Source organism: Epinephelus moara, chromosome 8 (assembly GCF_006386435.1).
Source record: "Epinephelus moara isolate mb chromosome 8, YSFRI_EMoa_1.0, whole genome shotgun sequence".
NCBI lineage: Eukaryota > Metazoa > Chordata > Actinopteri > Perciformes > Serranidae > Epinephelus > Epinephelus moara.
The window spans coordinates 29,285,023-29,298,256 of record NC_065513.1 but is presented as its reverse complement, the minus strand read 5'-3'; the positions used below and the strand labels follow the sequence as shown (position 1 = coordinate 29,298,256).

Here is a 13,234-nt window from a genome sequence, read left to right as displayed (position 1 = left end):
GATTAAAACTATGGTTCCCAACTGGTCCAGCTATGGGGTCCAAGTTTCTCCTTAGTCATTGGTTCCAAGTCCACACAGTTGAATACATTCAGTGTTGTACTTGTGTTTGGCCATGCAGTTGAGCTAGTTTGCTGTCTCTGTCGAGTAGCTGTCGGTTAGTCACTCACTCTGCAGCAGAAGCTCTGTGCTGGAAATTCACTGTACTCCAAAATAAAGTGTGTTCTCTACAAACTTGACACGTTTGAGAGTCACTTGTGGTCCACTGAGAATAGCCCCGCAGACCACTTTTGGACCACGACCCACCAGTTGGAAACCACTGGATTAAAATTCAGACAACCAGATCCAAGTGAGAAAGCGCAGTGGACCCTCACTTTAGACGGTCTACAAGGTCAAGTAAAACATTACTCTCTCAATGTCATGAGGTGGATAGAATAATACCTCCATATTATGATGTTCAAAAGGGACTAATTGTGAGTTATGATATTTTCTAACAGCTGAATTGCGCTTCCAGTGCTCATATATAAGAAAACTCTGACATAAATGCAAAGCTGCTTTAAGGAGAGCAGTCAATAAGGAGCCTCCTTGTTACCACATTTTCTGCTGCTCATTCATCCTGGACCGCATACCAGGCTATTTCCCAAGACCATGTTCTGAATACTGAATAGCTGCAACATAATGTGGAATGAATGTATTACGTTCTCAACCACAGTGGCATTTTCTTCTCCCGAGATCTATTATCTTATCTTTCTGTGGAGTCTAAACAATGCGGGCTTTACTCTATTTGCCAGTTAACATGTGCGGTTTTTACCAGTGAGTGCTGTTTGTGTATGAGCTGATGCATTGTCATAAATATATTTTCAGTTTTTAACAAACACAGAAGTTCACTTAGGGTCTATTCTAAGTTATCAGGATCTCTACTGCAGGATTTATGTTTTCCTTTGTGAACAAAAATGTTTCTGCCCATACAGTAAATGCATTCCTTTCCAAAGAATTTGCTTTTTTGTAGAGTGGCTTATCAGCAAATTCTTCTGTGCAATACCCCTTTCAATCCCCTGTGAGAAAACTTACAGCTTTTGACAGACGCACACACACAGACGACTGCAGGCAGAGAGAAGGAGGAGTGGGGGGAAGATGTGATGGTGAGATCTCTCCACAGCTTTCCCTTCTGTTTGCTTACATGAGGTCACCCGACAGTCAGGCTCAACAATTAATATGTGCATATGTTCCGATAATTACATCATCCCAGAGAAATAATAACTGCGACACGCATTCTCTGTTGCAAATGAAATGAATTTTATTTTGACAATGTATGATTGGCCTTATTTAACTCTATAAAAACAGAGCAATACTTATTGCATTAGCACAAAACAATGGTTATTTACAACTGGTGACAAACAGATGTAATGATGACAATGTTTCACAATTTAACAGACATAAATCTCCTCTTACATAATATTAATGTGCATACTCAGTGGACAGTTCAGTGATGTTGATTCCCTCCATCTCCATCATCTCTACGCCTGCTGGGCTGCAGCTTTGCCTGCTAAGCGCTCCAGTTTCTCCTGCTCGGCCTTCTCCCTCATCTCCTTCTCTCTCTGGATCAGCTGCCTTTTCTCAGACTCCCAGGCCTGCACCCGCCTCTCATACTGCTCCAAGTCGGGTTTCTCCACAGTGGCCAAGTTCTCTTGGGCCAGAGCCGTTACTAAAGCCTGGAAGGAGGCAGAGTCGACTTTACCCTGAGACTCCAGCTGACTGCTGAGTTCCTGTAGAGGCAGGGAAACCAAAAGGAAGTTGAAGCACCCAACATTGACCTCATCACATCATTTAAATGACTTGAGTGAAACCCTCCAAACCAGTGGGCTCTTCATTTCAAAGGTTGGCTGGTTATCTGGAGTCACAGGCAGTAAAATACATTAAGGTCTGGATTTCTGATTCAGAAAGCTCCTGACTAAGCCTCAAAACTTTTAGTAAGGAGTCCTAGCTTAGGAGTGATTTAGGAAAATTCTCAGAGCAACTCTGAGCGAGGAAGGGACAAAAACTTTTTTGTGGGGAGGTGTGGTTGACCCCATTGCTAGGTGTGATGATTGCTTTTAGCAGATGGGATTGGTTCTGACGGACAAACCCTTTAGTGAGCCTGCAAGGGGTGGACACCCAGTGGAAATGAAATGAACTGCTGACTGTGAAAGTGTTGTCATTGTTAGTGTGATCACTCTGCTGATGGAAGGTTGAGACAGACACAAGTCATCACTGCTGCACTGCTGCATTTTTCCAGATATCTTGGTATTGATCACTTTATTTCTGGCGTTATAGCGTTAGGTGGAAAATGTGTGTGTATTCCTAATGAGATCAACCACACATCTTATTCCTGCACCATCTTATTTGTTGCATTTCATGTACTCAGTCATGCAGCGTTTGGAAAATATTTTTCCGACCTCTTTGTGTTTCCATCATTTTCTTCTCTCCTTAAGTAACTCTTAAGCCTCTTAAAAGTCCTCCTCTCTACTCCTAACAGGTTTTCACCTTAGGAGCGTTTTTATGGTCTAAGATTTTTCTTAGAATTTTGTCATTAGGAGCAACTCTTATTACTAGGAAAAGCTTTGTGAATACAGCCCCTGAAGTGCATTTCTCTGCACCTGTTAAAGGATTCTGCTCTCCTCAAGCTGAAATAGCATGTGGATCTTCTTTGCCTTCAACTATATTACTGTCATGCCAAATGATGGTGCTGGATGGAGGAGAAACAACAGGAATTCAGTGCTTCAATCAACACTGAGTGGACATCCACTTAAAAGATGGCAAATTTTTCTTATAAATGAGCTCTATAACAGTCGTCCATCTCTGTTTCCTTCAGATGTTAAAGGCCCAATGAACCCAATAACTGCTTTGAACCAACATGTTTGTTTGTAGCCCTTTCAATGCAGCTTTACTTTTGGTGGACCAGCAACAGACCACACTTACTGGCTGATATGAGGAGACACCAACTTGATGAGTAAAAGATGTCACACCTTGAAGGATCCCTGTGGAGCTTCTGACCACCATTAAAACTACGGAGCAATGTTTTTTTGGGTTGGGTTTTGGGGTTTTTATTCCAGCGAGTAGTTTCAAATTTCCACTAATAAACAGGTGGTGGTAACATGTCAATAAACACACTAATGTGCCAACAAAGGCAGGAAATGAAAAGTGTGCAAACGTGGAGGAAAATGCTTCATGAGGAGGGAAATGTGTTCAACACATCTGGTAAACCTCAAGGAAAATATACACTGTGTCTTGGTGAGTAACGCTGAAAGTAAAAAGAAACTCAAGATGGCACTTTAAATACGGAGCCACAGTAGAAGTGTGGTAAAAAAAATTGTTGATCAGATCAGAGAGCCACCAATGAAACCATCTTTCAGTTAAATCATTAAATGGCCATTAATAAAAACATTTCCCTCTGCATTTGACAACAGAGCAAAGCCAGATTAAACTGACAAAACAGAATCGGTGGAAAGGCGGCATCCTGCCTGCTTAATCACTGTGATACTATTATTATCATGGAGGTGGCCCAACCAGCAGAGAGCATCGCTCATGGACATGAACACTGCTCTGGGCCACAGAGTCTCATCTTAAGAATAGGAAGAATGGGTAACAATGACGCACTTTGCCCATCTTTAAGATCACTGACTCAAAAACTTTGTCTTATACTGCTGATTGTGTCTCAAATGTGTCTCTTAGTATTCGATGAAGTGTTTAAAATTAAATTAAAAACCCTCAGTATGCGGCCCACTCAGAGCCATGACAGGAAACACTGTTCATCATGTTTACTGGTTCACCCTAACAAGGAAGAATTAAGGAAATTCAGTTGGTACAATAAAAGCACACCTGCTGCACACAACAAACACCCACCTTGAATCTGCTGACATACTGAGGCAGCTTTGCCTGCTCGGCCTGATCATCTTCATCTACAGCTTCCTCTTTCTTGTCTTCTTCGCCTGCTGACTCCTCTCCTGAGGAGTCGCTGTCTGAGGTCGAAGACAGCTCCTGTAGTAACTCATTCATGTGGTCCAGCTGCAGAATAACAAGAATGAATGTTAAGGATGCAATATTGAAACATGAAAAGTCTTTATCTGATTTATACTGAATTACCTGAATAAAAGTTACATATTTTTAACTTTAAAAGACAAGTCCTTTTCTTTCTTTTTTTTTTAGATAATAGAACAGGCATGTAATGATGAAAAAGGCCGGACACCTCACCTCTTAATCTTAGGAAGAGGTAAGATTAACTGTCACCTGAGGCAGCGGTCACCAGCACCTTCATTTGAGATGTAATATTTCCCTTCTGTCCTACGGTGTTATCTGCTCTGTCTGCATTATGGCTGTGCCGCTGTCTGACACAAGCCGTTTAGTTCCTGTTGCGTTGATTCTCACAGACATCCTCTGTGCTCCAGGCTCTTCAAAATCTCATTAGACATGGACAAAGCTGGACTATTGAACTGGACAGCACTGGGGGGGATTAGAGGCACTACACCCGACTGTGTATTCGTGCATACATGTAAAAATAACAACAATATGACAGCGTGTGTGTTTCATCTCAGCAGATGAAGACTGTCTGTGCCATGAGCCCCACCTGGAAAGTAACAACAGTCTCTACTGTGTCTGTGTGTGTCAACACAGACTCCTGTTTGAAAGAAAGTTGAATCGAGAACAGTCTTAAAACTTTGGGAAAATATGTTTGTTTGACGTCGAAACCCACAGTGGGTGGAGAAGATTAATAACAAAGACTGAAAAATGAATGGATGGACAGGCCTGTACAGCGATACCACTATACATTGTTACACACATATTTCCAGGCAGTTGCCAATAAGCACGCTGCTAGGTCTTGCTACTGTTACAGCTGTATGTGTTCTGTGCTGCTGTCCCTTTTCCCTCCATTGTAGATCTGCCCAGGTGTGCTGCATTGCTTAACGAGGTGCACTGCACCTGGCGTGGAGGAGGTGCTTAGGAGCTCATGTACCAGCAGCAGAGGAGAGAGGCCTCTGGTGTGGGGACTGCTGGTCCTGCTGCCTCTCAGCCTGGGATTTTTGTTGTCTTGTTTTATTTGTTAATAAATCCCATGGATCTGAGTGTTTTAAAGATGTCTTAGGTAGTTATTTTGGGTCAGTAAATATTCAGTATTTTATGTACCTTAAATCTGCAAAAGCCTTGTTTAACCTGCTAAACAACAGCTTTTCAGCTGCATTTTCCTGTTTCTCTCCTGATGTGCGTGATTTGTTTCCCAAAAAGGAGGCGCAGCCTTAGCGATGAAGCAAAGTCGGTCTGGTCTGCGTGTATCACGTGATACTAGTGACATTTTAACGGTCAGGCAATGCAGCAATAGATTTTAAATCAGCAATGCAAGGACCGTATTTTGCCTAATGTTAGACATGTTTTGGGATTTTTACGAACATACTTTAAAAAAATAGCAATGTAATGTATGTTTAAATTTTTTCCTTACCAGATGATTTTTTGGGTATTATGACTACACACAAAATAAAATACGAATGAATTTGATGTCCTTACTGTGTCTTTGGACAGCTTGACGTCACCAGAGGCAGCAGCCACTCTCTCCATGACATCCAGCGCTCGGTCCAGATACCCATGACTCCAGAAAAGAGGCATCCCTTTGAACACGCCGTGTATGCCCTTCAACATCTCCGCCTTGCCTGGATGAAGGAGGAGGAGTTGAAAAATGAGACAAACAGCATAAAACAAAATAACACAGTGGGGGAGGAAGCTAAAATACACACCCAGCAGAGCATTGCCAAGCAGCTGAGCGCTGAGGCCAATAGTGTTGTCTTGTGTCAGTCCACAGATGAGTAGTGATGCTCCCAACGCCCGCTCCTCTGACACCTGAACACAGAGAGAAGTGTAGGCATCTTATCTGGAGCATATTTGTCAGTCCTGCTGCAACATATATGTGTTGATGTACTGTATTTCCAAGCATAACAATATTCTGCTATCATCTGTTTTCATGACACCTCCCATGTTGCTGCTGTTTCACTCACAGTGAGTTGTGGTCTGGTTGCTAGGTAACTGCCCACGGCATACAGAGACAGGATTTGTGTGGAGGGAAGGTTGAAGGCCTCCTGAAGCATCACCTCTTCGACCACCGAGCACGCACCTGTATAATTACAACAAAAACATTACATCAGCTCCTCATTTACAGTTCTGTTCTTTTATTTCTATAATGTATGTGAGCATTTAAATTCTTTAATTGTTTCTTATAAGGCTACTATGAATACTTTTATAGATAAGTGCTGTGTAAACTGTTATTGTTACACTACTTAAATTAAGTGTTAGCCGATAAAACAGGGATTTCCTTTCAGTTATAAAATTAAATGACTCAGCAGGGTGGGAGCATTAAGGAGATTAAGTTTTACAATCAAAAGCATTTAACAGAATGCAGTGAGGCTGCGTAACAGACACCTCTCCTTTGTGCCAAGCATATGGGGGAACTACAGTGGCCAATGTGAGAACGAGAATGGCGCAATTTAGAGCCAGTGTTTGACTTGTCCATTCTGGGCTACAGTAGAAACTCAGAGGAAATGTTAGATATAAACGGCTCATTCTGAGGTAACAAAAACACAATGATTTTTGTTTTTGGTGATTATAAATTAATGAAAACATAGTCATGAATATCATATTCCATTGCTGCCATTGCAACCTTTGAGTCACTGCTCTGGTCACCTTTACTGAAGTGAAAAAAAGTTTCCATTGAAATTTAGCCCGATTTCAAACAAAAATTAAAAGAAAATGCTAATCAATGCATCATCTACTACTGCTGGATGTGACTATTCATCAACATAAACAACAGTCTGTGGCACTAATTCTCCAGTTTGGTGTCATTTATCCACTTTGGTTACGAAGAGCACCAGTCAAACCACAAACGAACAAAAACTACTTATGTTTGTTTCATGTATTAATTTGAGAAATGTCACAGTCTCCTCATCACATTGGTCCAGACCACAGACTGTATATAAAGATGGACAATGTGTATCCACTTCCTCCCTCTATACAAAAATGAAGCCAAATTATCCTGGAGACGGGCCCTGCAATCTTGTGCTGGGGAAGTCATTTGGAGCTGGAGTCTGCACATCAGTGGGAAGTGGAGCTGTAGTATTGAATTCCCGTGCATAAACCCAGCAACTCACACACACACAGCTGCCATTCATGATATCACACTCCCTTTTTTATAGCATTAAATGGCAGACTTTTTGGCAAAACAAACTCTTGAACATACAACAGCTTGATAACAGCAACGTAAAATAACAGAAACAATCTTTGGGGAAAAATTCAGTTGACGTGTATTTTGATCTTTTAATTCGGCCCACGTTCCATCTGCTAACATGGAGGGGGTGGGGTTCACGGCCTATACTGCAGCCAGGGGGCTATCAAGATGTTGTGGTTTTCACCTCTATTTTTTTTTTTTTTTTTTACATCTTTATATACAGTCATACATACTTTTCCATTCAGGTTTTTTTAATGCACAAAATGAAAATTCACATAACAGCAGGTGGATGGAAACGTACTTACTAACATCAATGTGGCTCATTGATGTGTTTAATAGCTTTTTGGATAGAGCTTTATAAGACTGAGGAATAAGATATACCAGGTTTTAGTTACTTAGGCAGTACTTGTCAATGGGATCTTGGGACAGGCAGTGAAATTTAGCAGTAGCTATAAATGCTGGGAAACAATGTCTTGGATAATTTTACTACTATTCTTTGTGTAAACTGTATTTGTCCCTGTCAAATAAACATTAAATGTAATGGTTTTGCCTTTGCCTGAGACTTACTGCTTTTTTTTAACCTTTATTTAACCAGTTAAAAAACAACTTCAGTGATGACCTGGCCAAGAAGACAGCAAGTTACGTCAAGTACATGTCGTTTACATACATACAATAAAATACTAAACACTACATAATAAATGGTACAGAGTGATCAACTACTGTCCACTCATCAAAAGATGTTGAGTGTATAGAAATAATGTACAATACATATATAAAATGGCATCAAGACATGCCAAGATTGTTATAAATAGTAGCAAGACCAGTTTAAAAAATGGTTAGAGAGACGAGGGAGTCTACTCTGCGTCTAGCCTGCAGGTCATTCCAAGACCAAGTGCCATAATAAAAAGGACTCCTTTTTCCACCTTCAATCTGACAGGTGGCGCCTTCAAGCGTAGACAATAAGTCATACAGTCATACAGCATAAACACTAAAGTTCAACATGCAACTGAAAACACTGTAATATTATCAATGTGCCTTCACTTTGTGCCAAAAATGATGTATTGTTTACTGTCTACTGTTATTACAGAAAAAATAACAGGCTTCCCCTTCACCTCTGTCTTTTACAAACAAGGAAAGAAATGTTTGAAATCTGATTTTAGTGGTTTGACAGACAGTCTGTTTTAACTCCAGTCAACAAGAATGTGCCTGCAGCGGTTTCACTTTATGTCAGTCTGTCTGACCCTTATTTTCCCCAAATATTTCATTAAAAACATGCTTTAAAAAGGCCTTACTTTTTAAGTCTCCATCCTTAATGTAAGAATCTATGAGCAGGTTGAAGGTGAAGTCATCAGGAAATATCCCATACTGGACCTGCACACACACACATAAACAAACACAATTCTTTTGCATTATTTATGCGTGAACATTCACTGTTTACCCCTCATGATTTGGTAAAGAGGTTCCACAGTATATCACACAATAACACAACTGCTGGTTCCTAATGCATCACTGACACTGAAACCTCTTATCTCACAGTTACATGACACCAATCAAAACAACATCAGAGGTGGCCATACTGACTGAGCACGCTCCGCTTTACCTCACTGTAAACACATAATTGGCTGGTGCGCATCTCTGCTTTTGGAATAATTCAGCGATTCCCAGATACTACGACTCGCTCAGGAGCAGTACGCACGCTGGGCTGAAAATGTCAAACATGTTTGATGTTATTTGCGCTGCTCAGATTAGTTTGAAAATGCATCTGGGAGGTTAAAATTGGATCACACTGCCAGATAACTGCAGCTGTCGGCCCTGATCAGGAGCCTCTTATCAGATTTCCTCTCTGATTATAAAGATGGGTTTCCTTTATATTGACCAAAGAGTCCTCTGTGTTCGGTTTATGGTTTTAAAGAAGTATTTCACTGCTAGAAAGATGGTATTTCTATAAAACTGGGCTATCTATGCATCAGAAAGACACAAATAGTTTTGAAATTGGTGCTACGTGATCAGAGAAGAATGCGGGAAAGGACTGTGTCATTCGCTGCTGCTCAAGAGGTAGAAAACCTACAACTACCAGAATGCACTGCACCAAACCAGACCAATAAATGCTCCCACTGGTGGGTGACATAACGCAAGCTTGGCTGTTTCTTTTGATATGTTTTTTTTAGTTTTTTTTGCCTTTAATTGATAGGACAGTATTGGTGTAGCAGGGGGACAACATGCAGCAAAGGGCCGCAGGTCGGAGTCAAAACCCCCAGCTGCTGCAACAAGGACAAAGCCTTTGTACATGGGGCCCCTACTCTACCAAGTGAGCTACTAGGCAGCCCGAGCTTGGCCGTTTTGACACAGGAAACAATATGGCAGCTGGCTTACAGTTAAACAGTAACCCAAAACATGTTTCTCTTCTTCTATACTCTTTATGTCCGTAGTGGCAGGCATACGGAAATGTGGAAGTACAATCTGTAGTAGCAACAGCCCAATTTGAGTTGAGAAATGAGCAGGGAGATCTGGGCGCTGGCAAGATGATACAAAGCTGGTTAAAAATCCCTTTACGTATCCCTTTAAGAAGGGGAGATTATTATATGCCGTGTACCTTGTTTTTAAGTGTGTGCAGGGCCTTCTCTCTGGCCCCATATTTTAGACACTGCCTGACCCAACTGTGAATGGTCCAGTCTCTCAGGTACCAGCAGTTTGGACTGTGACGAAATCTGGAGAGAGAAAAAAAAGAAAAGAAAAAAAACATGTTTGGGTTTTTTTTATACGTCTATCACAGTTCTACTTTATTAATGTGCAAGATAAGATGACAGGAAGAGGAGAAGTGATATGCGACCACATTTGACTGTCACAAGAAACTATTTCAGTAGCTGAACCAACAGAAGAGCAAACAGCCAATCTGACAGCTTCATCCTAAAAACTCAGCACTAATAATCAACACAAACACGTCTCAAAAACAGTTTAATGTATTAATAAGGATAATTATTGTTTACAAACTCCCCAAAGTGAAAGGGCAGATATCCAATTTTCAACCAATTATGAAAATGAATGCACCGTGAACGAGGGTGCAATTGTGAAATATACTAAATCTTGTAATCACAAGAATGGGTGCAGATTCCAGAGGAAGGAGTAAACAGGAAAGGTCTGGAGTTGCCCCGAACAAAGAAAAGCATGTGACCCAACATAAACCAAAACAGACAAACTAAACAGACAATTCATTCCAAGAAAAGCACACACAACTCGGTGCCACAAAAACCAAGGAAGCAGCAGAGGTCTGACACAGACGTGAAGATGCAGATACTGATTCAGAAGGAGTAAAAAAGGATCCATCTTACTTGTAAAGGTAGTACTCCGCCTGATCGACTTCCTCTCGAGATGAAATGTTGTCAACAAACTGAAACACAAAAAATAAACAGTTGTTGCAAACTTCTGCCGTCAAATTAAAATGTATTTGTTGATTTATCAGCGACAGTTTTACCACAAACAAATAAAATACAAGCGATTTAAATGTAGAGCTTACCCGTGACACAGTCAGAGAGCTAACTGGGAAATTCCTTTCATATGTCAGGTCCATATTGGTGGCCAGTACAGCTGTACGTTAAGAAAACCAAAACCAAAACAAGACTATAATACAATTTATAATGTCATGAACAAACTTTTCAGAATTTCTATTACAATACAACATGCCAATATGATACACTGCTTGAGACATAACAGCACCAAATAAAAAGGTATTTGATTATGTCATCACATTTTTTATCATCAATTGTGATCCTTACTCAAAATAGTTAATCTCAAAACTTTAGTATTATTATTTTTCTTTTCACTTATGCCATAACACTCTGAGTGTAATTCTATCCACACTATTGAACAGTTACCGCTCCGAGCACCATGAGGCTGCAGCATTACACTGCCACCCTGTGCTCATCAAGTGCACACAGAGTAACATTTGGTGCTGGACTGCTGCATTCAGCTTTTTCATGCAACGTAAGTATGTCATCATTCTTTTGACGTTAGATTATCTGCAACCAGTACCCCTGGATGTGGATATATGTCAGCTACATGTCACATTTCATCTCATGTGTAACCAGTGATCATAGTAGAGCTAGATATCAATGATGGTGTTTTTACAATATTTGAGTTTCAGTGTCAAAACCCAGACCGTACTTTTGATATCTTAGGTTGAGGAACATAATACATATTACAAAACAAGTATGACTTCGGTGTTTAACAAAAATTAAACACAATATACACTGCACTATATTATAACTTTACTTAAAATACAACGAAGAGAAAAGTCAAAATTATGATTTAAGTCAGTGAACATTTTATCAAAGGAGAAAATAGCATTTGACAAGGCGTTCAATGCCAACTTTGAGAACTTTTGATGAATTTCAGGTTGTACCTAAAGGTCTGATATCCAGCAGGAAGGCCAACGGGATTTTATCTGAGCCTTCTCATGTACTGAACTCTGAGTATGTGCTCATGAATTCTGGAAGACCCCTTACGGAAGCCCAATCATTATAAATAGGGATGCAGGACATCGGATTTTTTAAGGATATGCGATATGCTGATAGGTAACACCTCAATTGACCAATGACCGATACCTATATTGATATATCCACTTTTTTCTACTAAATGTTAGTGATCATCAAGTCTCTTCTGTCGTGGAAGTAACATAATAACATGCATGCATATTCTTATAGTGATGGCCCACCAGCAGATGGAGACACGAACTACAATACCTTTCAGTATATATATTATTCATTCATTCATTGTGCAAATTAAGAAAAGCATGTTGGCCGATTCTGATATTTCATTTTAAAGCCAATATCGACATCATCGTGCATCCCTGGTTATCACCATAATTTTACCCTCTGTCAGTTAAACTGATTATGATCAGCAGACAACTCCTGGAAGATAGGCAGAAGGGTAGGGAGGCACTCCGCATTTTTCACTGATCGTGTGTTTGCTTATAAGCATGTCAAGTGAGACATATTTTTTGCTTGTAATTAATGTATTAAGGTGTGTAGGCTGTTTTCACTTCAGTTTTAAACAGAGTGAATGGCTTTGTGACTAACTGGCGGGATGTTTGATCTCAGGCTAGCATCTGCACGTGTTTTCTTATTTGATGTATGTCATTTTAAATTTTTGGTTTTGATGCAGCAATTTCCCTAAACCCGAGATAATATTCTCCCGTGGGAGACAATAAAATAACTTAAACCTTATATCTCCCAACTAAGGGGCTGCATCTTTACCAGTTTATACTTTACAGCTTACAGCATCAGAGTAGCACAGAAATGTGTCCTCTTTTTGCCTGCAAGCAAAGCATAACCTGTGCTTTGTCCACCCATTCTCTATTTAAACTGCTTATCAAGTGCAGGAGATCATCCCTACCTGGAAAGGTCACCAGTCTGGGTCTATAACTCAAAGACTGTTTGTACATACAGTCACATATAGACAGACATTCACACTACTGTATTAACTGTAGTGTGAGCATATTAGCATTATAAGCTGAATCTCTTACCCAGGTTGTGAGGATCTTTCTCTCTCGCCTCCCACACTTTGGTGTCTGTGTAAGCTGCTGAGAGCAACCATCTTCTGGCTGCAAAGGCAAACAGTCATCTAGGTCACGTAAATACAAGTACCACACGTATATAAGCTGGTAAACATTACTTTAAGGAATCATAGAGACAGCAAACAGCAGAGTGTTAAAACCTGAGTTTTGAAAGTAACGTTAGCCGGTTAATGTAGCCACATTTAGCTAACAACATGAACTGCGGACATTTAGCTCTTAAACACCCAAATAACGACAATGAAGGACAAAGAAATTAAAGTTATGCAAAGAAATGCATCCGTTTCAAACTATGACTTAATCGTGGCTTGATTCAAGATGTATTTACCTAACAGAGACGGAGATAAACATTTAACTTTGACAGCTGAAGTCACACATCGCTTCCACACGGAGGCTGCCATCTTTGGACGATACCATTTTCTGTA

The 13,234-nt window shown here is 40.3% G+C and overlaps 1 protein-coding gene across 1 annotated transcript; it reads right to left on the bottom strand.

Moving 5' to 3' along the window:
* Positions 1-1,269: 1,269 nt before the first annotated feature.
* mrps27 (mitochondrial ribosomal protein S27) lies at positions 1,270-13,234 on the bottom strand. The gene is made up of 11 exons (XM_050051717.1): positions 13,138-13,234; positions 12,762-12,839; positions 10,755-10,825; positions 10,570-10,628; positions 9,834-9,948; positions 8,533-8,611; positions 6,018-6,133; positions 5,760-5,862; positions 5,533-5,675; positions 3,880-4,041; positions 1,270-1,763 (listed from the first exon to the last, which is right to left on the bottom strand). Exons 1-11 carry the CDS (start codon positions 13,208-13,210, stop codon positions 1,515-1,517), a joined length of 1,248 nt encoding a protein of 415 aa, XP_049907674.1. The 5' UTR covers positions 13,211-13,234; the 3' UTR covers positions 1,270-1,514.

What these genes read in the sequence shown, in the direction of transcription:
- mrps27 (XM_050051717.1), bottom strand. Translation starts at nt 13,210, where the DNA reads ATGGCAGCCTCCGTGTGGAAGCGATGTGTGACTTCAGCTGTCAAAGTT. An exon ending in GAAAGATCCTCACAACCTGG is followed by an intron (nt 10,826 to 12,761) that starts GTAAGAGATTCA and finishes CTTAACGTACAG; the next exon opens with CTGTACTGGCCACCAATATG. An exon ending in GCTTGGCAATGCTCTGCTGG is followed by an intron (nt 5,676 to 5,759) that starts GTGTGTATTTTA and finishes TCCTTCATCCAG; the next exon opens with GCAAGGCGGAGATGTTGAAG.